We start from the raw sequence: 27,598 nt of genomic DNA, 5'->3' as shown, positions 1-27,598 counted from the left end.
TTCCTTTGTGAGCATTGTGTACAATGCTCAAGAAAGGGTTACTCATGTTATCTTGAACAAATGTCAATGATTTTGAATTTGATCATAAATAACAAAATAATGCAAATATAAACTGTGTGTAATTCAAAACAAACATTAGACCTTTATCGCTCACCTGAATATTTCAAATTTTAATAAAAATAACACAATCTTGATCCAATTCAAATTCAATACAAGGGGTCAAATAGCCATGAACCGGTCTTCTGTTATTCCATTTTTATTCAAATAATTAACAGTACATCATTGGCATCCAAAGTGGGCACATCCAATCTATTTTTATCCACTTCCGGCAACAAGCTTCTAACACTCATGTCTAAATAATGACATGGATTATAGGCAAATTTAATTTCTATTTTTTTACCCCTGCGGATTTGAATATGGTTCAAGCTCATTTCTCAGCAAACTTTGCCCTTGGAACACATCAGCCAAATATCATCCTTCTAGGCCTGTCAGCTAATCAAAAGAAGTAATTTTAGGGTTGTAACAAATTCAGCCCTTGATACCTTAAGTATACGTCAAAGTCGTTCTTTTCACAACTTCTAGGAACATATCAGCCGAATAGCATCCTTCTGGGCTTTTTGGTTTGTCAGAGGAAGTTGTGTAAAGGATTTCACAAATCTGACCCCTGTAATCCTGAAGGGGGTAGAGATTATTGCTTTTCACAACCCTCGAGTTTCAACCCACAGAATTGTCTGCAAAATATACTTCTCAGGCTTTTGGTTTACCAGAAGAAATCTTCTACAGGTTTTGAAAAAAATTGAGCAGTGGCCTTGAATATGGTTCAATTTTGTTTCTTTTCACAAACTTTTGTTTTCTTCAGAGAAACTTACTAGTAAAATATGCTTCTAGGCCTTTTGGTTGATCAGAAGAAGTCGTTATAATGTTTTAAGAAATTTGACTTATGTTACCTTGCATATCAGTCACGGTTATTTCTTTTTGCAAAACGTTGTAAGGATACATACTAGGAAAATATCAGCCAAATATCATGTTTCTGGGCCTTTGGTCCGTCGGAGGAAGTTCTTTTAAAAATGCTCAAGAAATTTGATCATTGTGACCTTGAACTATATATCAAGGTAATTTTTTTTCGTGAAGCTGTCAGGATTATTTCTAGAAACTTATACAAAAAATACGCTGCGACCTATGATTTATTATCAGAATGCGTTTTAAGGCTTTAACATATTTGTCCCAATGACCTGGAATATAGGTCAATGTCATTTGCAATAAACATCATTTAGATTATTTATAGTTTATTATGATGTACTATATTGCAATGCGAAGTACAGTGTATAGGATTTTCACATCTCATTAACATGGTATCAAGATGCATGCTAATATATAGCAGAAAAAATGACATAGATGTAATAGAAAACAATGAATACCATCATTATCAACTAAATCAAAACCAATGAAAAACACATCTGTAAAATGTGTCGAAAAGAAACATCCGTTCTTATTTACACTTACCTGGTTTGAGCATTTTTCACTAAAATGATTTACATAAAGTTAATTAAGCTGGGTTTGTTGTTATGACACCGACAGTAAATAACACCAACATGTTTATAAAAAAGTACATCTGTAGTTCTGTCCCATGCCACTGTGCTCAAAGAAGACATTGAAGATACTGAATTTCAAAAATTTACAGAACCATCGAATATAACATTGATATGAATTTGGATATCCCTCTTTTATTCAAATCATAAACGGATAATATGTATGAGGAAGACAACTTGTATGAAAGATCCAATCCAAGAACACGTTAATCTCCAAGAAAGTTGAATTTAGCTACTGTTTTATTGTTTGTGCCTTCTTGTGTTGCCTCCAGTTTTAACTCTGTGTCACCGAAGATCATCCTGACACGGACCGCTCTGCTAGTTCCTTCACTGGCATCTGGTATGTCAATGGACATATTCCCTATATATTCACAACTCTTGTCAGTGACATATTCAGGGTCATCATCTGTGGACTGGTACACAGGAAAATCGAGGGTCGTTTGGTCATCATATAATGGGTTGTATTTGCGGTCGCTTTGAATTTCATCATACTTCACAGTTGTTCCACCCCTCACATGCTGGTCAAATAATTCTGTACAGTAATCAACGCCTTTCAAGGTTTTTTTCTTGTTAGGATCATGTCTGAATGGCTTGAATTTCTTGTTTGTTGCAATGCCATACGTATATTTCATTTTTCGTGCGGAAATTGTTTTTGGACGATGTCCAAATATCACAGCCCCTTTTAAAACGGATAATCCACATTCATATGGAATGACTATTCGTAAGTGTGGAAAAGCTTCGTGAATACCCTTCTGCAGATGAGGGCATTCTGCGAATCCCCCGACCATGAGGATTGTTTTCGTTCCTTCACAGGTAGGTTTGCTGAGGAGATTTTGGATGTGACACACTGTATCAGCTACAGCACAGTTAAACAGTGACTTGAAGGTCTCAGGTGCTATCCGGATTTTATCATTAACCCATTCAAGTTTTCCAGTGTAAGAACTTTGCAGCACAACTTCTTTTATATCCTCGTCTGTCTCTTCTTCGAACATTTCCTTCAAAGCGATAGGAATTTTCATTGTCACCTTTTTTGATAGCGTCCCTTCAACATTACATCTCTTTTTTGTTTCAAATTCCCTGAACATATCCACAAAATCGGATGTTTGCTCACGACTAAATCTTTGCATAATCGGGTTACCAACAATTTTAATGATCATTTGCTTAAAAGCCTCGTCTACCTGTGTTCCACCCCAAGCTCCACCACTGGCTCTGGCCAGCTCCGTAAGTGTCAGGTCATCCTCAACCTTGTGCACAGTGATGTCAACCGTTCCACCTTAAAGTGCAAAAAATGATAACGAATTTTAATTCACAATTTGCTGACTTTGGTTATTTATAACCGTATATACTACTAATTGATTAAAATGAATGTAGTTTTATATTTTTCGGTATTAAGTTAACAAATCTAACATGTGCATAACACATCATACATGTGAATTACGAAATTTAACACATAGAATTTATTGAGTGTTTTACTATTACATTCAAGCACTTGTGCTGTACAATTATAGAAGTAACTGTTAATAAGAACAGAAAATTTTAAACTAAAGACACACAAAGTTATAGTTACAGTGTTACTGGTCAGAGATGGATGACTTATCAATCCAGAGGAAGGACTGAAGTAGAACAGCGGTATGATGCAGCTTATATCAAAATCTGTCATATATTACATATAATCATAAATTATTAATTTTGTCTTTCATGTATATGTCTTTTATCGCTTATCCGTGTAAATTTTGGCAGAGGACTAACGGATCCGGGGGTAATATAACCATGCTCTAGTACTTTGGTTTTCTTCCCTCGTATTATCCCTCATATGCTCCGATGTAGACCAACAAGAGTGACTAAGATTCATGTTTAAGCGTACATGCTTGTTTAACATTTGTACTTTCGTCGTCGTAGAAGGACCAAATAACAACAGGAAGCAGTTTGTTTCAAGGTTTGACTGACTTAAATCTACTTCTAACTGGTAAAGTGTACTGCCAATATGGTTGTCTTTGGTACACTTCTGTAGTGTCTTAGGTATGATCCCGCCCTTGCTTAAACTTGTATATATGTATTAAGATAATAGCAGGTGTAAAAACGCAAGTGTTCTTGAAAATTAATCATTTGGCACTTTCACAAGAAATGAAATGTGAATCAAACTTACTTTGATTTTGTTGTTGTATCGTATCTCTATACATCCTGCCATCAATATCATAATGAATTAATGCACGTAGCCATTCATGATCAATTTGCTTTTTCTTCAAAGTTTATAATTAATTTCTTAGATATGTTTTAAAAACAAAACTAACAAATAGATGTATAAATTTGATAATCTAATGGAGGATTATTGTACAACAAATCACAACAGATGACATAATATAATGTGACATCATTCACAGCTAATTCGGGTCATGTTCAGTCATTCCGAATTCATTGCAAACAGAAATGCGTAAAACACAAAATAACAAACATATATTAAATACGCTATTAATTTGTCGTTTATTGTTTGTGTACATTGTTAGATATTTAAATATCTTATGATGGTTGTAGTTTGGTTTTTTTGTTTAAATTCTTGAATGACAGTATCCACACATGGTGTGAATGTGTAAACATATATTCCATTCATATAAACAAAGTTCCAATAGACGACCCACTGCAAGGTGGCATATTGACATTGCCTCCTCCAATCATTATCAAGTTGGTTTCATCCAGTGTAACAAAATGAGTAAAAAATGGGTTTAATGGTAGTTTTGGAATGGTGTGTATCGTAGAGAGCAGCATCTTAGTTTAAAGTACATCAGGTCAAAAGTCAGTTAATGCTGGACCGAGGAAAAGATCCCGTGAGTGATAGATAGTGATGCACGCCTGATAACGGGCGGGGTGTGTACCCAAGTGGTGAAGCACCGTGGCAGAATATCGCCAGTATGATTGATCAGGACAGATAGATGCTTTCTTGTATGCCTCGCGCTGGCGAACACATTTGTAAGTAAACAAGATAAGAAACAATGTATAAGGTAGATCAAAGATGGGAAGTTGATAACGGGTACTCCTAGTCGCACGTGCCTTCATAATTAGATGCTCCGGGGGCTGGGTTATTGTTGTCCAATTGGGACTAGGCTTAAATTAAGTATTTGGGTATTATTTATACAAAGATAATAGCCAGCAGAAGTGTAGTTGAGTCTGGGATCGAGTAGCTAGAGAGAGTTGGGAGTCGGACGTGGAGACGGAGCGGGTCCTGGCCAAGTTGGCCCATGAACCTTTGTATGGAACTCTTTGATATGGACGGGCAGGTGTTTAGTTTTTATCTGCCTTACACAGGTGTTTAGTTTTGGTGCCATGACATGCTGCTGTATGTTGATCAGGAACTATCTTTTGTAATGGATATTAACGCGAAGTACTAACTATGGAAAACCACTATACGATGAAATAAACGTTTCGGTCAACCCAAGTAAACACTGTGTTTAGTCATTGTGTTACACCAGAAACGAAAAGAAGAATCAATTAATCGGAAAGCTGCATTTTGCATACAACCAATGAAAAAACATTATAATCTGATAATGTTATGTTTTCGTGTGAATATGAAAGAAATCTGTCCAGAGATTTGCACGCATACACGCACTCATGCACACAAGCAGACGGACACAGACGCACACACGCAGGCAGGCACAAACACACCAAGACGGAAAGTGAAAAACTGTGACGCACACCCCATTTAATAAAGTACGAAATTCGCTTTTTTGTGTTCTCATACGTTCGCACATTGAAAGTCTGGTAAGGCACACATTAAACAACACAATCTGACACAAATAAAAAGATGTCCGATACCAAAGAGGAACTCAAAGCCTGGTGTAAGTCAATGACACTTAAAAAACTTTGAAAATAAATGAATTTCGCATGAACATTGGAACCAAAAATGGACAAACAAAATCATTATATATACATGTATAATTTAAGTAGGCAAGAAACATCATTTGATGATTATTGAATGTCTCGTATTAGACTTCACAGTGTTATCTAATGAAAGAACATAAATATTTGTGTAATATGGCCATATGTCGACATTTATTTTTTACTATTGTAATACAACATTTTAAAAACACTTTGACAGTTCATTTTAACAGGACAGCTATTGAAGTTATGTTTTTGATGCATATACAATTACTTTTGTTGTAAAATGTCTACCATATACTCATCAACTCGCACAGACCAACAAATATCACATATTGACAAGTAAGATCAGTCTGTGTGTCAATTCCATGTGTAGATTTTTCATCTTAAGAGGTGGAATTGTTGGAATCAGCAAATATAAGTTATGTGTCTAACCAGCAACAACCAAAACGCCGACAAAACAATGTAAGATAAATTGTCATTTTAGATCTCTACATACAGAATGAAATGTAATTAATTAATTAATGTAAATAATACTTATACGATGGATATTTTGTATATTAAGGCAATATTGACTCATTATGACATAGACAATAAAGAAAATACTGTTTTGTCAACGGGAACCACAACAAACCCAAATACAAGCTCAACGAAATCATATGAACAAAAGAAATATTTATACAGAGACTCCGAAAATGCCCATGAGGAGCCCCGAAAGGGCAAGCTACTGTGCAATTATCTGGTTACGTAAATTAACCTGCATCACGAGGAAAAATATCGTTATCTATAAATAGTTCTTCGAATTCTGTCATGGTAACGGTATGACGGACATGGTCTGCTGCTGGTTAAGGATACTGTATCATTCGAAGTTCTACACATGCTCTCATTCAAGCTTCTGTTCCATGCTTCCATGCGCATCCAGGTAGATGGATAAGAAAGCCTGTGCACAGTAAACTCCTGAGTAGAACAATCAATGGTTACAATTCTGAGTTCCGCTATTGCAAACAGGAACAGGACATGTATTGCCATATCATTATCGTGTTTTAAATAATGTAATCCAATATGGTTCATCAACAAATCTAGGATTTTTGTCAATCGAGATATATTCAGGGAGTGTGATAGAGTTCTGTAAGAAATGTATTGTGATAGAGCTGGTCACTCTAGGCCATGTTGATTCCCAGCATTTCTCCCCTGGTTGTCTGTTTAGAAAACGCATTTCGGCAATAATATGTTTGGTCTTTCTCGTTAAAGATCTTTTTGTTCTCGGGATGAATTTTGGGATCAAAAATTGCATTAGTACGAAATCCATATGTAAACTCAGGCTCAACAGCTAAAGGAGTGTGTCCATAGAAGACTGCACCAATGTTAGCAGCACAAGGGAAAGAATATTGAAACATGAATTTCATCATACCAAAGACCAACTTCATGCTTGCCTGCAGTAATGGACATTCAGATAAATCTCCGGTCATTAAGACTATTTTGGTACCTGTGCAAGACTGACCTGCCAAACTACTTTGAATAAACAATATGGTACTATCCAGAGCATTTGCACATAACCTTAAAAATGTGTTTTTCTCAATTTTCATCTTGTCTGCTATCCAACCTATTTTCCCGGTCAGGTTTGCTTTAACGATAGCCTTCTTCATACTACCTAATGCAGTTTTACCATAAATCTTTAAGAGAGCAAATGGAATTTTGAATGTAAAATCCCGGCTAGAACACAAATCTACTTGCTTCAGTTTACAACAAAACTCTTGAATCATGCTATTGTAATCTTCAATATAATTGTACTCAAACTCTTTCATTACACCAATCTCTGTCGATATGCTGGGAAACACATCAGTGACGTTCTTCATTCATAATGACCACTGGCGGTCCGTCTCAAGAACTTTGGAACAGCCGTCTGCTTGTATTTCCAGAACAGCTACATTAGTACGTTCTGCTTCAGAAAAGGGGGACGACTTATTAAGACAGTTCTTGTTAAACGAAGCTCTTTTGCATGTTATTATGATACAGACACGAAAATGGCCAGGTAAACAAATAAAAAAATACATATTTCATAAATGCATATCGGGGACTAAAGGACAAGCCGATTTGACATCTCTGACCTCTAAATCCATAATGCCATCCATGCTAAAAATACCATCATTTGAAACACATGTATAAATGATATACATTGTATATGAAAAAGTGTTATTTTCTATAATGAAATAGACATCATCCTTCCCACATAGAATCCCTAACATCAGGAGCAATAGAATTCACAATGTCTATAAGCATCGCTTTCCAGGAAAATATATTCCAATATTGATCCATATATCGCCATGGGTATCGATCATATGATCAAGAGCCATTGATCAATATATAGGAGCAAAATACAAAACCAGTGTTACACCTTCTTTATTATCATGAAGTAAGAATCGTATTTACAACTCAATGTTTTGAAACAGGAGCAAAGTCTTAACAGAACAAATCATAAGTCGCCCAACGAAAATGTATATCCATATGTTCATCATATTTTTTCCTTCGGCTAGGACACATTACCTTTTTTATCTCAATCATACTAATGAATCAAACAAGAAAACCACAGCAATGTATTTGTCAATGCAGAATAATATATTTCCTTTATGTCCTTTTCAGATTGGTAACGTACACTCTCCTTTCATGCTAATGTAACTTTATAGAACTGATCAAATTATCTTTCATGTTGTAATATAGCATTTTCTTGTAGTTCCCTTTTTAATGCATTGAACAAATGAGTCTGTTTACTTTCCTCAATTGCAAAAGTAGGTCTTACTGTTCTCCATTTTAGTTTATCTCATTACCAAGCGTGTATATGTAGTATTAATTTTTAATTCCAATTGAACACTTTTGGGAAAAAAAGCTATTTACTCTTTCAAGTTTGCAAAAAAAAAAAAAAGAAACAAAACATTACTGCAAATACGTTTAACTGGCAGGTGTTATTTTATATCTCATGTAGGCTTTTCTAAAAATATAATAACTGTACAGGAGAAATAACGAAAAAACATGATTCCAATACTGCTTACAATGAAATGAGGCAAAGCTCACATAATAGTGAATAAAAAAGCACATGGAAAATAGTCTCATAATTTATGCATGTCATGCTCAAAATCATACAAAGAAAATTTACGCAAATATGTTTTCAATACATTTATTCTTTATTGATATAACTGTATACAAGCACAAATTTGAAAATCGATTAAGATAAAAATTTCATGTTAATGAAACATAAAGTCCATAATATTTAATTAGTTTTCATCACCATAATTCTGGCCCACATCTATTCATTGGATATTTGTGCTTTTGTTTAAACTGTGTTCTTCCAGTCTATTTATGATATCCTGCCTCTAATGAATCTCCTTCTTTTTTACCCCTGGGATCACATGCTCAATATCGAGTAATAATACAGAATTAAATTATCCCTAGTCGAAGAATAATTTCCATATAAAGAAAATATTCCCTCAGTAGCTATCACCCATAAGCAAATGTGATAATGAGATGAAAACGAAACTTATATATATCACAATAGCATATCAAAACTAGCAAAACTTATCGAGTCATTATAATAGCTCCTGAAAAAAATATAGCAGACCATATACGTTTGACAAAAGCTTCAAATCAATGTGAATAATCAAATCAAATTGACTAAGAAAAAAAAAGATCAAGCGCTTTCGCTAATAGAGAATTGCATGATATAATATCTTATATAATATAATTGATTAATTTCGCCTTCGCACCCTAATATATGTATGTATACACATTTAGAATATTCTCATTAATGACTTAAATACCTAAAGTACTTCAAAGTTTCTTTTCCATAAGTACGTTATATTTGTATACACTTAGTATATCAAAAGTCCTACATTTTCATATATTGCTTGGTTTTGCGAGTTTCTTATATCCTTTCTCCAACAATTACACTGTTAAGTTCTATTTTATTCAGTCAACCCATTTAAATTTCAAACTAAATATACTGTACTCCACTTGCGATACCCTAGACAAGAACTATAAGGATGATGCACTTGTAGTTATGGAGATCAAACGGACCTTACTATTTGATAAACCAGAAAGAACAATTACACCAAAATTTAAATTTCCAGATAAAAGTTATATAAGTTAGAAGAAAAGTGTAATTGATCATTAATTGTGCAACGCACGTATTTTCCGAATGTGCCCCAACCCTCTGTCCCTCGTGGGGTGAGTAAAACCAGTTATACTTCAGACCAAATTTAGAAAGAATTGGTCTGATTCATACAAAAGAAGGATTTTGTTCTATTTTCTGTATCATGAGTCCTGCTCCTACTTCCCTAGGGTGTCAGGACCTACCACTTATACACAATTGTTTTCAAATGACCCAACAATGCTTCAATCCAAATATGGGCAAAATCCAGTCATTCCTATATTTCCCCTAATGGGCCCTGCCTCTCCAGTCCCAAAAGGCCAGCCCCATATCATTTATACAAAATTGATTTCCTTTCACTCAACAATGCTCCATACCAAATTTTGTCACAATGCGATCATTCCCACAACAGGAGTAGGATTTTAAAGATTTTCCCTGTTTCCCCTAATTGACCTAGACCCTCAGGCCCTAGAGGTCTTGTAACCATGATTTCATGACTATTAGCAATTTATAGAAAAAAATTGAAGGTCGAACACTGGATGGACAACGGATGCCATGCCATGGCATAAACTGACTGGTCCTTAAGACCAGCTGAGATAATAACAGAACTAAAATCACATTTACACAAAGGTTTTGGTGACTTTATCCTTCATTTCTTAATCCAAGTAGTTCAGTGTTGCTTCCGTTACTTGTTTAGTATGTTCTACGGTAGCTTCAACCTTGATTTCCGTTCCTCCAAAGATCAACTTGACACGTACTGTCCTGTCAGAGACTTTATTTCCTTTAGGTATATTTACAGACATTTTCCCAATTTGCTCGCAGTTTGGTTCGTCACAATATTTTGGATTGGTGTCATCCGATACAAAGAATGGGAACATGATTGATGTTTGAGTTAAACTCATTGGACTGTAAGGCTGATCACTCTGGGCTACGTCAATTTCCAAAAGGTCTCCTTTGGTGACATGTTTAGAAAAGGTATTTCTGCAGTAGTAAGTCTTATCATCTTCATTGAAAAACTTTCTGCTCTCATCATGAATTTTGGAATCAAACTTGCTATTACTACCAACCCCGTATGTGTACTTGGCCCTTCTGGCTTTGATTGCTCTGGGCGTATGACCAAAAATGACTGCTCCCTTGAGGACAGACAGTCCTGCATCTGGTGGGATAATGACACGCATTTTACTGAAGCTCTCTTTAATCTTGGACTGTAGTAGTGGTGATTCAGAAAATCCCCCAACCATGATGATTGTACTTGTGCGTTCACATGACTTTTGGGCAATTAGACCCAGTACATGCTCAATTGTACTATCTAGCGCCATGGAAAACAACTGGCGAAATGTTTCTGGATGAACTCTGAGTTTGTCCCCACTCCACACAAGTTTGCCATTATAATTTGTCTGCTCGATGGTTTCATTTAAGTCTTCACCTGTATTTGTCTCAAAAAGTTCCTTAAGCGCAATGGGGATTTTCATCGTTACCTTATTTTTCGTTGTTTGATCCACTGTACGTTTCTTAGTCTCAAACTCTCTAAACATGTCGACAAAATCAGAAGTGTTTTCACTGCGAAATTCCTGCATGACCTCATTCCCAACAATCTTTATTAGCATTTGTTGAAATGATTCATCCACTGTAGTCCCTCCCCAGGATCCTCCACTGGCCTTGTCCAGTTCTTTGAGATGTCCATCTTGTTCAACTTCGTGCACAGTGATGTCAACCGTTCCTCCTGCAGAAAGTGAATACCATTAGGATTCCTCTGTCTTCAAAACACTTGCTTTGTTAAGACAACAGTTTAAAGTGGAACGCAAATGCTTTGAATTACTTTCAGTGTTTGATTTATTTCAATAGCGTGTCCATGTAAATGTACAGGACAGGAGACGCTTGGTGGTATGATAATTTTAAGGCCAGAATGTTAGTTTTTTTAAATGTATGTTGGTAATTATGGTGTTCTGAAATAGTTCTATCAAACAACAAAAATCTATGATTACCTGTGGCTTTCCTGAACACAAGCTTATTTTTGCTGCACCAGCAGCTTCATATGTAGACTTAGTAGTTTATACATTTATTTTAACAAGAGTCAAGAACCTTGAACCTCTTCAGAGTTTAAAGGTAATTCAGCAAACAGACTACATGACCACTTACATAACATATGAAATACATAGACCTGGTTTACAGTACACCATGTCATATGTGGTTCATATTTATTAAGCCTGTGTGAACACATGAACTTTTTGGCTTAGTAAATACCCAAAAGCCATAATTATATTCAATTTGAACTGTACTGAGAGTGTTTCACCTAACCAAAATTGTCAAAAAAACACACACAACTGTTGGTTACATATTAGATATACCGTAGTAGTTAAATAAAATAATTGATGCAATTGCATCATACAACTGCTTTTTCCTTCTAGGACCTAAAGTTGGAAACCTAAGAGAGGAAAATCCAGTGATCGAATCAAAGGTCAAAATCATGATGAGGAAGTACAGTAGCCCTATAATACAGTAACTTTCATAACTGTCCATACATGAAATTTCATAAGAAATTCAAGTACTTGTACTTATTCTGAACCATGGGTTATATGGTATTCACAAGCAAAATATAACTATAATACAAGAATTCTTGAGATTTAATGAAGTAAAGTGCATGTACATGTAAATAGCACTTTCAACCAGGCAACAATAATATTGATATTTTGGATGGGTCGTCTGTGTATTTTCCACAATTAAAATAACATTTTCTTGCAGATATGCCAACATGCTGCGATAGATTGCTTGAAAACAGGGAAAAAATACAGTGTTTCAGGGTCACCTGGAGGAGTCATTTTATTTATTTCAGCAATTTCACAAATTAATATTTTTAATATTGAAAAAACAATTTTTTTCAATATTTCTGCTTTTAATAAATATTGATCTAGAATCTTTCTTATGACCTAAACTGATGACAAGGGTTGTCAGGGATGGGTGATGCTTACCGAATGGGAAATATTTTAAGTATGAAAAATATTAAAGGACAAGAACCCCTAAATTATGCAAAAGAGAGAGATGATTCTTGTTATGCACTGCACTTCTTCTTGTCGAGATCAATCTACCTATGAAGTTTTATGTTGATACCTATTATAGGTTTTGTGTTAAGCTCCGGACAAAAATTATGACAGATGGACTGACAAATGGACGAACAAACAGACATATGGATTGATGGACAAAGCGGCAACTGTATGCTCTCCCTTAGACTTCAGTATACATTTGAATATCATCGTCCTTTATCAGCATATCCTTCACCAGACAAGTATACAAGAGGATATTCTAGCAAATTTATTGATATTTAGGATTAAACCTTCAAAAATGTTTCATTGGAGATTTGAGATAACATGCACCTCTATTTATTAAACCATCCATACATTATTAAACACCTTCTATATTGCCAATTTATCAATGAAAATATTTAATTCCTGACATATACTGTGAATAGTAACATTTCCAAGCACTTTGTTTCATCACAGATTAGAGACATGCACCTCTCCAGATAACTCTATATATTATTAAACACATCGCCACTTTATCAACATAAATATCTAACTCCAGACATACTGAGAACAGTAACACTTTCATGCACTTTGGGGCAGATATAGTACCTCTCCTAACAGCCCTACGTACATTATTAATCTCTATGTACATGCACATCCACAAGTTTTAAGAGGAGACAATCTATTCCTTATAGCAAGTGATAAGTAACATTTCAACAGCTGTAGAGATTTTACTGTCACAGATTCTGTTTCTTTAATACCACTATCTTTTAGCTCATATCTAGTGATTAAATCACTCAATAAATACACTAAAGAATAACATGATATGCAGGTGAAAAATATCTTTAATTAAAACACATGTTTAAATTGCTCCGTTTAACATATTTTTGTAATACTTTCCTTGGGATTTTAGAAAAAAAACGACATATTTTTGTTGACACAGAATTGTAGAGAAACACAAGTTGTGAACTATTTATGTGCATGTGTGATGTTAGGCATGACCAGCTGTCAGTTCTTCTAAGGAATTACACATCACAATAATGAAAAGAGAAAAGGAAATATGACAACGCAATAAATCATCACAGATTAAAGCTTGAAACAAATACAAAGGCTGGTCACAGAGAACAAAACATCCTCTCCAACAGCTATCATATTGATAAAGACACGTGGCCACATTCTGTCTAGAACCGTCACCATACCATTTATTTTGTGGTGACAATACTATTTATGATTCAAATTTCACCTTGTAAAGCAGGAAGAATATATACATTGTACATTAAAGTTTTGCTTCATGCGCAACATTCAGATACTTGTCTTTCCAACTTCACTGTGGTTATAACTTCCCTATATGTGACATGTTTGATATACAATATATGTGCACATTACTGTGATATACATGTCATTTAACCCCAGTATAGTAGACACGTCTTGTTACATTATCATGAATCAGCTGTTACAACAAAGGGAATACCTACATGTAAAATTGACCTTAATCTAAACTCAAATTTGATGCGACTAAGACCAAAATGAATAGAAGAAATATTGACATGGAGACTTCCGAGAAGCTACAATGAAAATAAGATTAGTTGTTCTGAAAGAATGAGTGCCTCATGCTTCATCAACAACAACTGATATATGGGAATAAAGTATATAAGGGAACCACCAGGCAAACTTATTACCAAGCAATTAGCAAACTGTACAAGGAAATAGAACATTTCCTAATGATATCATCATGATGGCCATACAACTTCCTCACTGTATTCATAAGCCCACATCTTGTAAAACCTTGCACTTAGTATTATCAGTTTGTCTGTCAGTTGCCAACATTTTACACAAAAAATTGTGTTATAAGGAAAAAGCTGTTGAATATTGAATAACTGCTTTATTAGTGTCAGTTGTTTAAATATCAAGTAACACTCTCATAAATACTCAAACTGACTAATGTTAATTTTCAGTACCTCCTAATACTGAGAAACAAAAGAAAAAACCTGTATTTATTAGTTATGATTTTAAGATTTCATTTCAAATCTGTTTAAATAATAGATTTTACTGACACACATCTGTTGTGCATGACAATTTCTCTACTTAAATGCTAGTAATAATAATTTTGGCATTGCAGATTAAAGGGATATGAGGGTGTTAGCCAGACCAAAGGAAAATTCTTAGTGAAACACAACACAGATTTCAATGTCATAGGAACAGACAAACTTGATCACCATCTGTCTGCTTGGTCTAGGATTTGGTGTCCCTGGTACAAGTTTTGTGCTATTCTGAACCAGTTGCTAAGTGCTGCAATCATGTAAATAGATTCTAACAAGGTTTTATATATATATATATATATATATAATTACAACTTTTGGTCTGCAACTTCATCACTGGCTGGCAGTTGTACACACACCTGTTAGTCTAAGATGACTTCATGACAATGCACAATAATGACAAGTCAGTGTTCTTGTCACAGCAGTTTAGGGGCTTAAAGCCTATAGTACATGTAACCGATCTCTCTTTTTACATTGTACATAATTTGTTAGACTATACAAAGATCTTTATACCTCACTAGTGGTGTTACCCAACACCTAATGAACAGGTCTGGGATGTATGACATTTTGCCTTGTGTATTATTGCACATGCAATAATTGCGAATTTGGATTGTATTAAAGTCTCTCTGACATAGGAAACAGTGCGACAGTTTCAACAACTGTAACTATATAAGAATTTGATGCTCTGCTATTCTATACAGCTTTCATTTAACAGGGAAGGACATGGTTTCTATGTTTGTCATTATTATATTGTTAGGTATACACAAAAATTGTTAATCCTCCTTTATAATATAACAGAGGACCAGTTTGTTTTATCTATGTAATCCTCTCTAGATGCTGGTAAACCACAGTTATACACATGTTTGTTTTAGATAGGAAATCACCACACTTATTTTACCTATTTCCATGAACAAGATTTCCTTTTAACTCCTAGACCTATATGATACATTCTAAATACCTTTCAGACACTTTTATGTTATCCTCGGAATGCAAATTTCAATGATTATAGCTGACAAAAGGAGACAGAAATTCAGCTTAAATATTTGATTTGATCAAGAGTTCATATATAAAGCTGTTTTTCTCTGAATACATTGTGTGCTGTATTACATAGCTTACAGAGAGGATGCTAATGAAACAAACCTGTTTCAAGGAACATTTGAACATTTTAACCTACCTCCAGCATCCAGCACCAGATATTTGCTGCCCTTGGAAAAACAGGTGAAGCCCTGTCCTGATCCACCCAACTTTTCCACTGGTAGATTTTTACAATACAGTGAGGCAGCTTCTGGCTCAAGGGCAATTTTCAACTGGTCACCTTTGATTCCAGCCTGCACAAATAAACAATTTACATAAACCTAACACTGATAATGTCAGTTCCTGCACTCCTTGGCATTTAAGGTACAACCTGGTGCTCAGCAAGACTCCTGTATCATTCACCTTACGTTTTTCTGATATTAACCCTTAATAGGGAAAATAACAAAAATTATTAGGGCTAGTGCGCCCCTTCATCTAGATTCAGATTTTGATTTTTAGATTTTTTTTTTTACTAATTTGCATTTTCCTCAGTTGCCATTTCCCTCCAAAGTTTCGAAAATAAGGCCCTTAGTATTATTGACAAGACCTATACGAACAACATGTATGATGCAGTAATTCATTATTTGGAGCTACTTTTACTACTTCTGATTTTGTTTTGAGGCAATACTCACTTTTATGTCTTTGGTACCATATTTTTTGCTACTCATTTGTGTGTCTTTTAGACGATCTTTATTGTCTCTTGGTCATTTCAATGACTTCACTTGGCTATATTCAGATACTTAACCCCTTACTAATGATCAAGTTGAAAATCAATTAAGGTAATTTATTTATACAAACTCAAAAGTCCATTACCCAAGCATATTGCTGACAAAAAATTACCCTTGTTCTTTTGGTTATTCAATAAAGGTTGTTTAAAGATTCAATCACATTTGACCTGTGTGACCTTTAAAGTTTCCTCATTACTCCAGAGATTTTGCTCACTATCACTTCCTGCAGTCCTTGAACATCCCATAGCAAAATTTAAGATTGGGTAAGGCGAGAAAACTAATTTGATCATTTGATGTACATTAAACAAATCTGGATATCACTTATAGTATGTTGTACTGGCTTTGAAGATGGGTATCGCTCCTTTGTAGTCATCAAAGGAGCATATCAGTCTGTAATTGGTCAGGTTTTCTTCACATGAAATCACTGACATGTATCTAGAATACAAAATTTTGATTTGTTTTTTTTTACATAATCTGAGCCCTTCTCCCTTATAAATATGTCAAGGTCATTTATTTGAACAACCAAAAACACTTTAATCAAAGCAAAGCTACTAGCTGATTATCAAAACCCTTGGGTATTTAGATAGTCAGAAGATGCTGTTTGAAGATTTTTATAATTTTCATTTAAGTATTTTTCTACAGTGATGTAATGAATGAATGACTTGTAAATGTAGACTATCTACAGGACTGGTGTAGAATAAGTTTCCTCTATCACATCTACCTTCTGGTATATGATTCCAAGAGAATTTCAATTAAAATTGACATTAATCTTTATCGTAATATACTGACCAATAGTGTACTTTTATCAGTCAAGAGGTTTTGGTTCCAGAACGGAGAATATTTAGAAGAAAAAAAAACATACCGTAAAAGGCAATAATGAATTAACTTCAGACATCATCCCAGCATGTTATAATATCACTTGCTGTAAAGACTGGGCAAAAGTTAAATACATACCTCTTCAGCAGCTACTCGCATAAACTGTTTTGCAGGATCATTCCAGATAGCAGGTACTGTGAGTACCCACTCAATTTCAGATTCCTTAACACCTGCTCCTCTCTTGTCTAGAGCCATCAGCAAATGTCCCTTCAGATATTTTATGGCTTCTGAAAACACTTTCAAGGCAGGAAGTTCTCTGTCTCGGATATCTTTCAGCATCACTTTTTTTGACAGGCCCTGTACAAAATGGCAAATTTTAAAATGAATCTATACTGGCTTTACTTTTGTATACAGATAAATACCATAATGTTATGAATGAAATGTATCGTTACATTAAAACAAGAACATTTGATTGATAACTAACAAGAAAGAAGTGGAATTCAGAGTATGATAAATGACACACAGTGCTTGACTATCACAATGTCTTTATTTCCGCTATGGACACAGCAATGCTTGATTCACATGATAGATTACAAGGTACACTATTGATGAAAAATACTTTTTTAGTTTAGATCAAGCTATATGTATCAGAAGGTAATGTGAAGAATTCAATACTCTTGTTAAGGCATTTATGGACATTATAAAAGACAGAGCTGACTTTTGCATGAGCATGCAATATGATGTTTGAAATGCTCTGTCATTCATGGTGAATATAAATGACATATTACAATCTCTTACTTGAATAAGAGTTACTACATGTAATGAATCACTACATTTTCCACAGGCTTTACTCAAACAATGTCATCTCTACTCACTCTATATTTAATCTCATGATATCCTCCTTCAAAATGTATCCGATCATTCCTTAGATATTTTACAAATTCAATCAATACATAACATGATTAAAAAGCTTCATATCTTGATGGGGCAAATATCATACTTACACCTTTACCCTCTTTGCCGTAAAGCATCATCTTAAACCTGCGGAAGTAGTACCAATCTAAATGGTCATTATCTTCTGCTAATTGAGAGTAGTGGTCCTCAGCTTCATACCCAAAGGAGTGGAATTTTTCATTTTTGTCCAGGAGCACTGTTGTAGGAGCTTTCAGGGACACTAATGCCCTTGACCCCGCATTCCAGGTACTGGCACTGATCTTCAACGGGTCGTTTTCAAAGTCATGTCGAAATGAAAATGCATAGCCTGAATAGGTAGTGCCAAAGTCTATAGCTGCAACTAACAATTTCTCACAATCTGCCATCTTTGTCACTTATACTTATTATCACTGCAAGATAAAAAAAAAAACACAAGTACAGAGTAAACTCAATTGTGTGTATTACTGGCACTGTGAACTTGATTACAGCAAAAATAATATTAAAATCAGTATGAAGAATTCAAAGAACTATTGCATAATACATGTATTAAATGAGAGGGAGTCAAGTCTGCGTTCCCCCCTATGAGATAACTGGTTATCTTTAGTGAAAATTCTATTTCTGTATATAAACAAAAAACATGTTTTAAAGATTTTCATATACTATCTAACACTGCTGCTGTGCCCTTATGAAGGGTCAATGGAGATTCTTTGATAAAGGTGGAGGGGTTGCAATTCCGTGTCATCCAAGAATTTGCTTCTCACTCCAAAGTTCCAAATCCCATGATCCAAACAAAAGAATTCTTTACCTTTATTTCCTCTTTTTACCCTAGCATGAACCATGAATCCTCCTTTTATACAAAGTTACACCTCTTCACCCAAGGATGCTAAAGACGTTTTGTCACAATTTACGTGCAGATCAGGTATAACCAGCCATTTTTAAATTTTAAGTCCTGTTTCCTCAAGAGTAAATCTATATCATTCAAGATCTACATCCATGCATTTACCTCTTTTTGTCTTTTAGTGTCATACCCCTTTTGCCAACAGAGACCAGACCACCAGAGAATATATTTAAGAGATTTTCCTCTATTCGTCTTATTTAGATCATCCGTTTCTAATGCAATTTGGAGTCCTTGGGATTCACATCAGGATGTTCTTTATCTAATTTGATCAAATGACTGACATATTTAACTTTACAGTCATATCACAATTAATGAAAAAATATCAGAAGGTGTTCAAACCATTTTTTTAAAACATGAAAAAAGTTTCCTAAAGAGCTAGCTATTCAGACAAAAGTCACTCAACATCATCATCAACCTTCAAACCCATCTGATGTTTAAATTAATCAGAAGCAATGTACTGAATTAAATAAGTGTAACAGAGGTCATTATATATTTCAACACCTCTGCTAGGATTCAAACCCTGAATCCCTGGCTTACTAGTCTGACTCTCAGCCAATCGAGCTAAGGAAAACTTTTCTTTGGCAGAGTGGTATTTTGCTGCTAGTGTTTACCAGGGTTACATACTTCCCCTCTAGGAAATAGCTCGTCCTGGAGTGCCCAGGGGTTACAGAGGTACTTGCAAAAGAAATGCGAAGTATTATTCCAGGGTCCCTACATGGGTACCAATGAAACAGAGGTTATTATATATTTCATTGCCTCCACTAGGATTTGAACCAAGTACCCCTGGCTTACTAGCCTAATGCTCCACCAATCAAGCTAAAGAGAAGTTATCTCTAGCTGAGTGGTAATGAACACCAGTATCTCCATCACAGACAACAGCTGTAAATAGTTGGATAAATGTCTTCAAACATGTCACATTCTCAGCATACAATAAGAAAGTACCTTGATATTCTCTCTTTCGATATAGTCTTCTAGATCTGAATCTATGCTGGAAGTTGTCTCCCCTCTCTCTAAAATATCCATGCTTTGATTAATTTTTGCCCCATGTAAAATTTGCTAATTTATAATGTTTCTAAACAGATGGAAGATTTTTATGTCTTGTTTTCACCATATTGACATATTTTGGACATTTGAGATGTTACATATTTGAAATTATATATGTATTATTAGAATGGTTACAGGTTACTGTCAACAGAGAAAAGAAAAATAGCAATGCTTTACATTTATAAAAGGTGTACTTCAGATGTCATATACTATAATGGCGAAAAATGTATAAAGCATACAACTTATGTACTGTACTGTACATGTATGTATGTTTTCTGATACATGTCATTGTGGCAGGTTGTACATAGTACTATACATAGAGATACGGTTGTCTTCTAGCTTCCTACAAGAGGGAATGATTATTAGAGCAGTGGACCAGAAGTCAGGGGTCGTGAGTTTGATCCCTGGCAGAGGTACAGTACTCCTTTCCTGTTTACATTCGGTACCACAGACCATCCCAGCTGTAAAGTAAAAGCAACTGAAAGGCAAGACAACCTGTGTTGATGTGTTGTTCATCGTGTCCCTGTGACCACATCAGGGTGAGGGAGACTCACCTAATGTTACTGTCACCTTCTAGTTTAGTCTGTGTACCTACAATTCTATTTTTGTCCTGGTCACAAGTGAAAGTCAGAATTCCTCATCATACAATATATGAGGAATTTAATTTTAAAATGAACTTGCGAATAAATGTCGGAACCTTTCAGCTTGTTATTTGATGTTTCATTCAAAGACAATTTCTTCTTTTTTTTTTTAATTTCATCAGAGACATATATAACACATGTGATATATTTTCTCTGATTTTATGTAAATTGTGAGAAACAAGTTTCTAACTGGTTGGTTGTAAACAATGAAACAAAAAAATGAAGGACCAGAGTGAATCAGCCCACTGATATGATGTTTATGCCCGGAAACAACATTACAAATTCGACAATGAATTCGCCCTCTTTAACGTAGCTGGCGAGACCTCGTCCATGATACCCAATCTACTTTCGTTTTAACAAGGGATATATAGGATACATGGTTTTTTTCTCGTTTATATCGATAATTACGCGCAAAACTTTAAGAATTGAAAGATATTAAACTTCTATAAGTAATATCTTTGGACTGAAATATATAAATATCTCAATTGTTTATATTAATAACCTGCAATAAGGCGCTAATAAACCAAAGGGTGCAGAACAGGAACTAATATGTTAATATGCTTCTCATTTTTATATTCATCATGTCCGTCACTATTTCACTTGATTTAGATTATTTCTTAATTTACTCACTATGTCAGAGCATTTCTTTGGCATGTGGATACATCCACAGTGGCGATCTTGAAGTCCTGGTTCAGGCCCTGCGCAACTGTCAGGTGCGTCCACGGTATTTTCTCCGAATGTCAAGGTCGGGTTTTACCAACCAGGCTAATTTTAGAACACGTACCTAGAATACTTGCATATCATTGATACAAGGAAAACAGACACACATGTGTACGGGTGTTTTTCATTTTCACTTTCACGAACATAGATATAGCTGATCACAATAATTTACACATTATAAAAGAATCAAAGAATAAAATAATTAGGTGTATCTACTTAATTGTTCACATTCGGTACGGTTAAAAAATGCATGAAAATTTGTAGTAGGCCCCCATGCCCCACCGTCGGAAACGATAGCTGCCCACACGTGACTGGCAATTAGTCACAGCCGCTGTCTACTGTACTCGTGTATATCCATGTCCTCCGGAGAAGTTCGAATGAAGATTTTTTCTGTGTTGTTTTTTTTTTTTTGTAACTTTTGCTGATCATGTGTTCATCGAATGATAGATATGAATCTTCTGTTACCACTATATTTTCCACCGAGAGGTTAGATTGGCTCATATTCATTTTGCCCTCTGCTAGTTTTCTGTCTGTATGCTAAGTAACAATGTGCTAATCCACTTACACATTGTCTCGAGATCTTTTTGAAGTTCGACACTGTCCTATTTGTGTGTTAATTATCATCATTATTCTTATTTTGTTGATAAAATATTTGATGTCATCTGCAAATAGGTATAGATCCGGCCGAACCGCTCGAAGGAGATTACTAAAAAATACAAATATCACTGGCCCGAGCAACTGGAGCCTTGAGGGATGACTGATGTAACTTTTTAAAGTTTAGCCCACTCGGAATATACACCGTTTACAGATGCTCTTGTTGTCAGCCTATCATGAATGTCGATATCCAGAAGATCATTCAATATAAACTATGTGTTTTTGATTTATTAAGGAGTTTGTTGTGTTGGAACTGCATCAAAAGCTTCCCGGTAGCTCCATATAAATACAGACTTCATGTATATAACCACAGGTACTTGTAGACTCAATCTAAAATGCTTTTGTGTATTTTGCTATTTTCAAATGCCATTGAAGATGAGTCCACATGTACCCGTGAACCAGTTCTTTATCCAGAACTTCTCTCCATTTATCCAAGACTTCGAATATTTGCAAACATGTCTTCCAGGCATGAACCACACTGCTTGTTAGAAAAGTATTTGTTCGTTCTCACAAATTTTGTTCATTGTTATGTTCCCTCGCCACGGACTGTATAAAATATTTACTAATTACTTACCTGAATCTTTCTGCTTCACTTTTAACATCTTTCTTAAAGATAGCACAAAACAGATTTTAAACAAAATTGCAATCGTCTAGCAGTGTTCATGGGCATAGTGATTTGCTGATTGTGTTGTTGTTAAAAGACAAGATATTGAAGAAGCTAAGAAAAGAGGAGTATTTCTATTTACAGCTGACAATAATATAAATCAATAGTCGACTCGTATACATATGTAATTATTTATTTTAAATGACTTAATATGTTTATACAAATGCATATTTGCGACACATTTGTAACTCTTTTTTTGTTGGAATATGAAATTTGAGAAATGTTTTAATTTTCATTCATTTTCTTTTAATAGGCAAAGTATGATCTTAAAATACGTGTTTCGTATTTCTTTTAAAAACAGAGTAGGCCTTCTACAAGTACTTTCTTTTGCAATATCATGAGAACATACCTCTTTTCTTTACGTTAATTTCAATGTTCTACTTATAAAACATGTACGTTACTAAAACTTGATCGGTAGACAAAGTCGAAATTGTATTATCCCAAGACAATGGCGACTGGACAATATATTAAGCTATTAGCGCCAGAAAGGTGACGTCAATTTTACCAAAGTTTTGGACGACTGAAACTTCCAATGTCGGAACAATACCAATGTGACAATTTGTCCCATAAGAAGTCCTCACGAGACAACCCCACTTTGTAGAGATGTAGTTAAGTAAGACCACTAACTGTTTCTTACAATAAAGATACAGGTGGGGTTTAACGATTGGCAAGTGTCCCCATCAACGTTGGTTTGTGACACGGTGCGAAAATTAAAATTGTATGGGTATCTTAAAGAATGTAAAAGTCTGTGACATGTAGATGTTACATCTTTCGGAAGAGAAACAACATCAGTTTTGGATAATCAGCACATTTACATTTCGCATTGATCTTCTAGTCGGTTTTGAAGACATAGGGTCGAGAAACATGATGTGAGAGAAAGGAGGTAGTAGATTTCATTTTTTTTTCTACTCTGCCGGCGAGTCCCATCCACGTGGCCTTATATGTAAATAAACTTTTGGAATCTGAAGCTTCTCATTCTGTCGTGTCAACCGGGATGTATGGCATTAAGTCAGCACAGAATTCACGTCAATAAAGGATTCCATCAAGAACAATTTTCTGAAAGCGTTGAAGAGTTTAGTCAGGAAACGCTTGTGCAAGAAAGAACTATTGACGGTCGATAATTTGATCAGTCTGAGTGACATTAATAGTGACTCGGACGATGTACTATATAATGGATTTAGGATTTCTCTGAGGTTCAGCTAGCATAGTAATTTACATTGTACAGATTTGATGATTTTTCACGGTAACTTTAGGATGATTTGAAAATGCAAAACCGATCAATATCACCATGGCAACAAAATTGTTATTAGTATAGGTCATTGATCAGTTTTGTAGCAAACAAATACTTAGATCGAGCGATACGCGAGCTTGATCAACAAACTAAGCCTTTGAGTTATATGGTTGTCAGGACAACATTAAAAAAAAAGACCTTAACTCGTTACGGACGGGAGCGATGGACTGTATCCATTGAGCTTTGCTTGGCAACAGCATATGGACAATAATGTTACGACTTGAGTTAATAATGGCACATTGATTTTGCCCTCCACATTTAAACTTTATACTATATAGATATTGATATATACTTCTCTTCAAAGAAAAGAAATGTATACCGGTTGAAACCAACATATAGCAGAAATTATCACCAAAATTATACTGTAAGCTAATGAAACGAAGTATGCTATTGATATTAGCATAGTTCTAGGTTCACACACACACACACACACACACACACACACACACACACACACACACACAAGTCAATAAAATAGCAATTCAAACCGTCCGTATATATATAAATATATTGCAAAGTAATAGTCCTTACGTATTGTAATTATATTCGTGGTTGAGGAAAGTAGTAAACTTGAAAAAAAGTGTCATGGCGGTGGGTGTGAAAAACCTGAAAAAGTGTCATATCGGCGGGTGTGCGCGTGGGACGAACAGTCCAATATTGTGACGTCTAATGAGGTAAAGTGATGTTATATATTAAGACGATCTCGCCACAAAGTCAAGGATTAAAGCAAAATTGATGTTCTGCTTGTAAGTTTTGTTTGTTTATAAGTGCTGTTAGTTGATAATTCAAACCAAGCCCCCAGACTAGCTTCTTATCATGGCGCCAACTCGCACGTACAGTGTTCTGTACGCTTACGTCATGTCGAGAATTCCGTAAAATATATTGTTCAGAATTTATCAATAGTTCAACCACACTGAAATATATAGTAATTCGTATTCTTATTTAAAAACTAATTTTGGAGGCTTTTAAAATAGCGATTTGAAAGATCGCGGCATCATTTACACAGAAAATTGCCGCTAGAGGGCTCTAACTCTTTTCGATATTTTAGCCAATGAGAAGGCCAGGAAAGGCCGTCGCAATAGGCTATGCGTACGGAGTACGTTTAGCCTAAAAAGAACATCTCGGTAAACATTTGAGATTTTATTGAATGATTTGTGTGTATAAGTCCCGGTATTTGTGATATTGATCCGGAACATTTTTTCTATATTTTATAGTAAAGTTAATTCTGACATATCTGCTGTTTTAGATATACATGTATATAAATATATGCATCCTCGCCATTCATATGAAAATCGTGGTGATATGATGGTGGGGCAGTTATAGTAAGTCTTGGCTAGACGATTTTCGGACATTGAGAATATCAACTTTGTAATATAAATATATATATATAATTCTCTACTGTGTCCATATTATCAAAGAAGATAAGATGTTCTCTCTTTTAGTATCATTAACGATATCAGAGAACGGTATATTTCTTGTCTTATGCTTTAATATTAGATAAATCACTATTTATGATTTTTTCAGTGTAAAGAAGAAACATATTTTTCCTTTGAATCGTGCAGTTCATGAATATTGCTAATGTATATGTGTTTATTTCGCTGTTATTACGTGTAGATTTATATGATAATATTTCTTCTGTTTGATTCGTTTACCTTACCTGCTGGCCGAATTTATCCCAATCTAAGTTTTGTCTGTGTTTCACCGGATTGTAGCATTTGTCTCCGTCTAAGATTTTTGTACGTTTCACCTGGGGCTGGAATTGGTTCCTATATAAGATTTTTCGGGGAAAAAAATTACATGACTAATGTATGGTTTAGTTTTAATTTTACACTTATAAGTGTTACAAGCTTGCCATAATGGAAGTCCTGGGTAAATGAAGTTATCTAAAATATCACCTTTCCGTAGTCAACCTAAGTATAGCCTTCAGCGACTTCTACCTTACGGTCATTAACATTAGATATTTCAGATATGTGAAAACAACTTTCGGGCATACGAACATCATTTTTTTTCAAAGCATGTACATATATTTTAATTGTAGAATCTTAAATTAGCAGCCTAACGGCAAACAAGCACATCATGTTAAACGATAACATCACGGCAATAGGGCACCAAATACGTACCTGAAGAACGACTAAACATTCTAGGCCATATGTTGTTAACTACAATGCAGTGGATGCCGTTTTTGGTGGTTATAAGACATTAGACATGTACTTCAATCAAAATGTCACCTCTACTACTTTTTTTGGAAAACTTTGGACTTCAAATTTTGATACTTAATTCCTATCCTAGCCACTCAAAAGTGAGATTTGTTATCCAGTATCCAAATCATGATATATACATTTATGTATGTGAACCAATTCTTAGAAAATTTGTATATAATTTGATTAAACGCGAGAAAGCGTCTTAAACATACATTATTTGAAATAAAGAAATTGGAAACAAGTTGTAACGATATGCATACGTATTTATACCGCGTAAAAAGGTAATACTAAGATAATTTCATAATTCTTATCGCTAGATTGACAGATTCTGAGATGTTTTATTAACTTCATCCAAAAAGAATTAAAAGGAGTCCCATGCTTGTGTTCCCATCTATACCATATTATTAGCAGTGACACTATTATTACCCTTTCGCTATCACTATCACAGAGTGTATAGCGGTGCCGTTTAATATTATCAGTTCTGCTAGATGTAGAAAATACAGCCGTTTAAAATGGGAAGAAACTTTGTTGTGCTGATATTGACCCTAACGAATCTGAATTTCATTATTAGTGTTAAACTTTTTTTTATTTCTTTACTTTATTTTAAAGAATTCGAAAAATTGTTAGTTGGATCTGAAAACTGTAGAATTCGGTGGAGTGGTGACATCAGAACATCCAAGCAGACATGGCAGCAACTTCCAACTTGTATCCTGGCAAACATGTAGCAAACATTCTTAGTGAATAAAAGGCATATTTTAAAATGTCAAAGTTTCCACTACACTATTTGAAAGAAGTGAACACATTGGTGCATATTCTATGATACTTTAACCGTCTTATATGGTTTATCCACTACTCATTTACTCTGAGTAACAAAAAAAACAAATAGGCATGGCCTTAAACACAAAATGACACTGTCTTCTTTTCCGAACTTATTATTAGAAAAAAAAACAGCATAGCTCATTTGGTTCAGTACACACCAAAATAGTTGGCAGTCGTTTCAGTGTTTTATCTAAATAACCAAATGAAGAAGATGCGTTTTCTTTACGTCGTGTATACCACGGTATCTTTGGGCCTTCTTTACTACAACTTCGGAATATTTACAGCGCTATGTGAGTATCTGATTAACATGTGTATTTGGCAATTAACTCATCTTGATAAGAAACTCTTAGATCGAAATACTCATCAGAACACAAATACTCACTAAATACGTGTTCATTACCAGAATGTATATGCAATCATACAAATATTTACATTATATGCAAAATACAATAATTC

General features: G+C 34.8%; 1 protein-coding gene across 2 annotated transcripts; it reads right to left on the bottom strand.

Moving 5' to 3' along the window:
• Positions 1-122: 122 nt before the first annotated feature.
• On the bottom strand, positions 123-21,508 carry LOC132546167 (heat shock 70 kDa protein 12B-like). Of its 2 annotated transcripts, none has more exons than XM_060209876.1 (5): positions 21,424-21,508; positions 18,282-18,620; positions 17,416-17,634; positions 15,834-15,987; positions 123-2,862 (listed from the first exon to the last, which is right to left on the bottom strand). In XM_060209876.1, the coding sequence occupies exons 2-5, from the start codon at positions 18,594-18,596 to the stop codon at positions 1,796-1,798; spliced, it is 1,755 nt and encodes a 584-aa protein (XP_060065859.1). In that variant the 5' UTR covers positions 18,597-18,620; positions 21,424-21,508; the 3' UTR covers positions 123-1,795. The 2 variants fall into 2 exon arrangements, with proteins under 2 accessions (XP_060065859.1, XP_060065858.1); XM_060209875.1 differs by lacking the exon at positions 123-2,862 and adding an exon at positions 8,618-11,323.
• Between the last annotated feature and the right edge of the window lie 6,090 nt (positions 21,509-27,598).

Source organism: Ylistrum balloti, unplaced genomic scaffold (genome assembly GCF_031769215.1).
Source record: "Ylistrum balloti isolate Yb309-2 unplaced genomic scaffold, AGI_CSIRO_Ybal_v1 Utg369876, whole genome shotgun sequence".
Classification (NCBI taxonomy): Eukaryota; Metazoa; Mollusca; class Bivalvia; order Pectinida; family Pectinidae; genus Ylistrum; species Ylistrum balloti.
The sequence above is the reverse complement of the archived record's forward strand: the minus strand, read 5'-3'. Positions and strand labels throughout refer to the sequence as shown.

What these genes read in the sequence shown, in the direction of transcription:
- LOC132546167 (XM_060209876.1), bottom strand. Translation starts at nt 18,596, where the DNA reads ATGGCAGATTGTGAGAAATTGTTAGTTGCAGCTATAGACTTTGGCACT. An exon ending in ACGGCAAAGAGGGTAAAGGT is followed by an intron (nt 17,635 to 18,281) that starts GTAAGTATGATA and finishes CATTTTGTACAG; the next exon opens with GGCCTGTCAAAAAAAGTGAT. An exon ending in TCTGGTGCTGGATGCTGGAG is followed by an intron (nt 2,863 to 15,833) that starts GTAGGTTAAAAT and finishes TTGCACTTTAAG; the next exon opens with GTGGAACGGTTGACATCACT.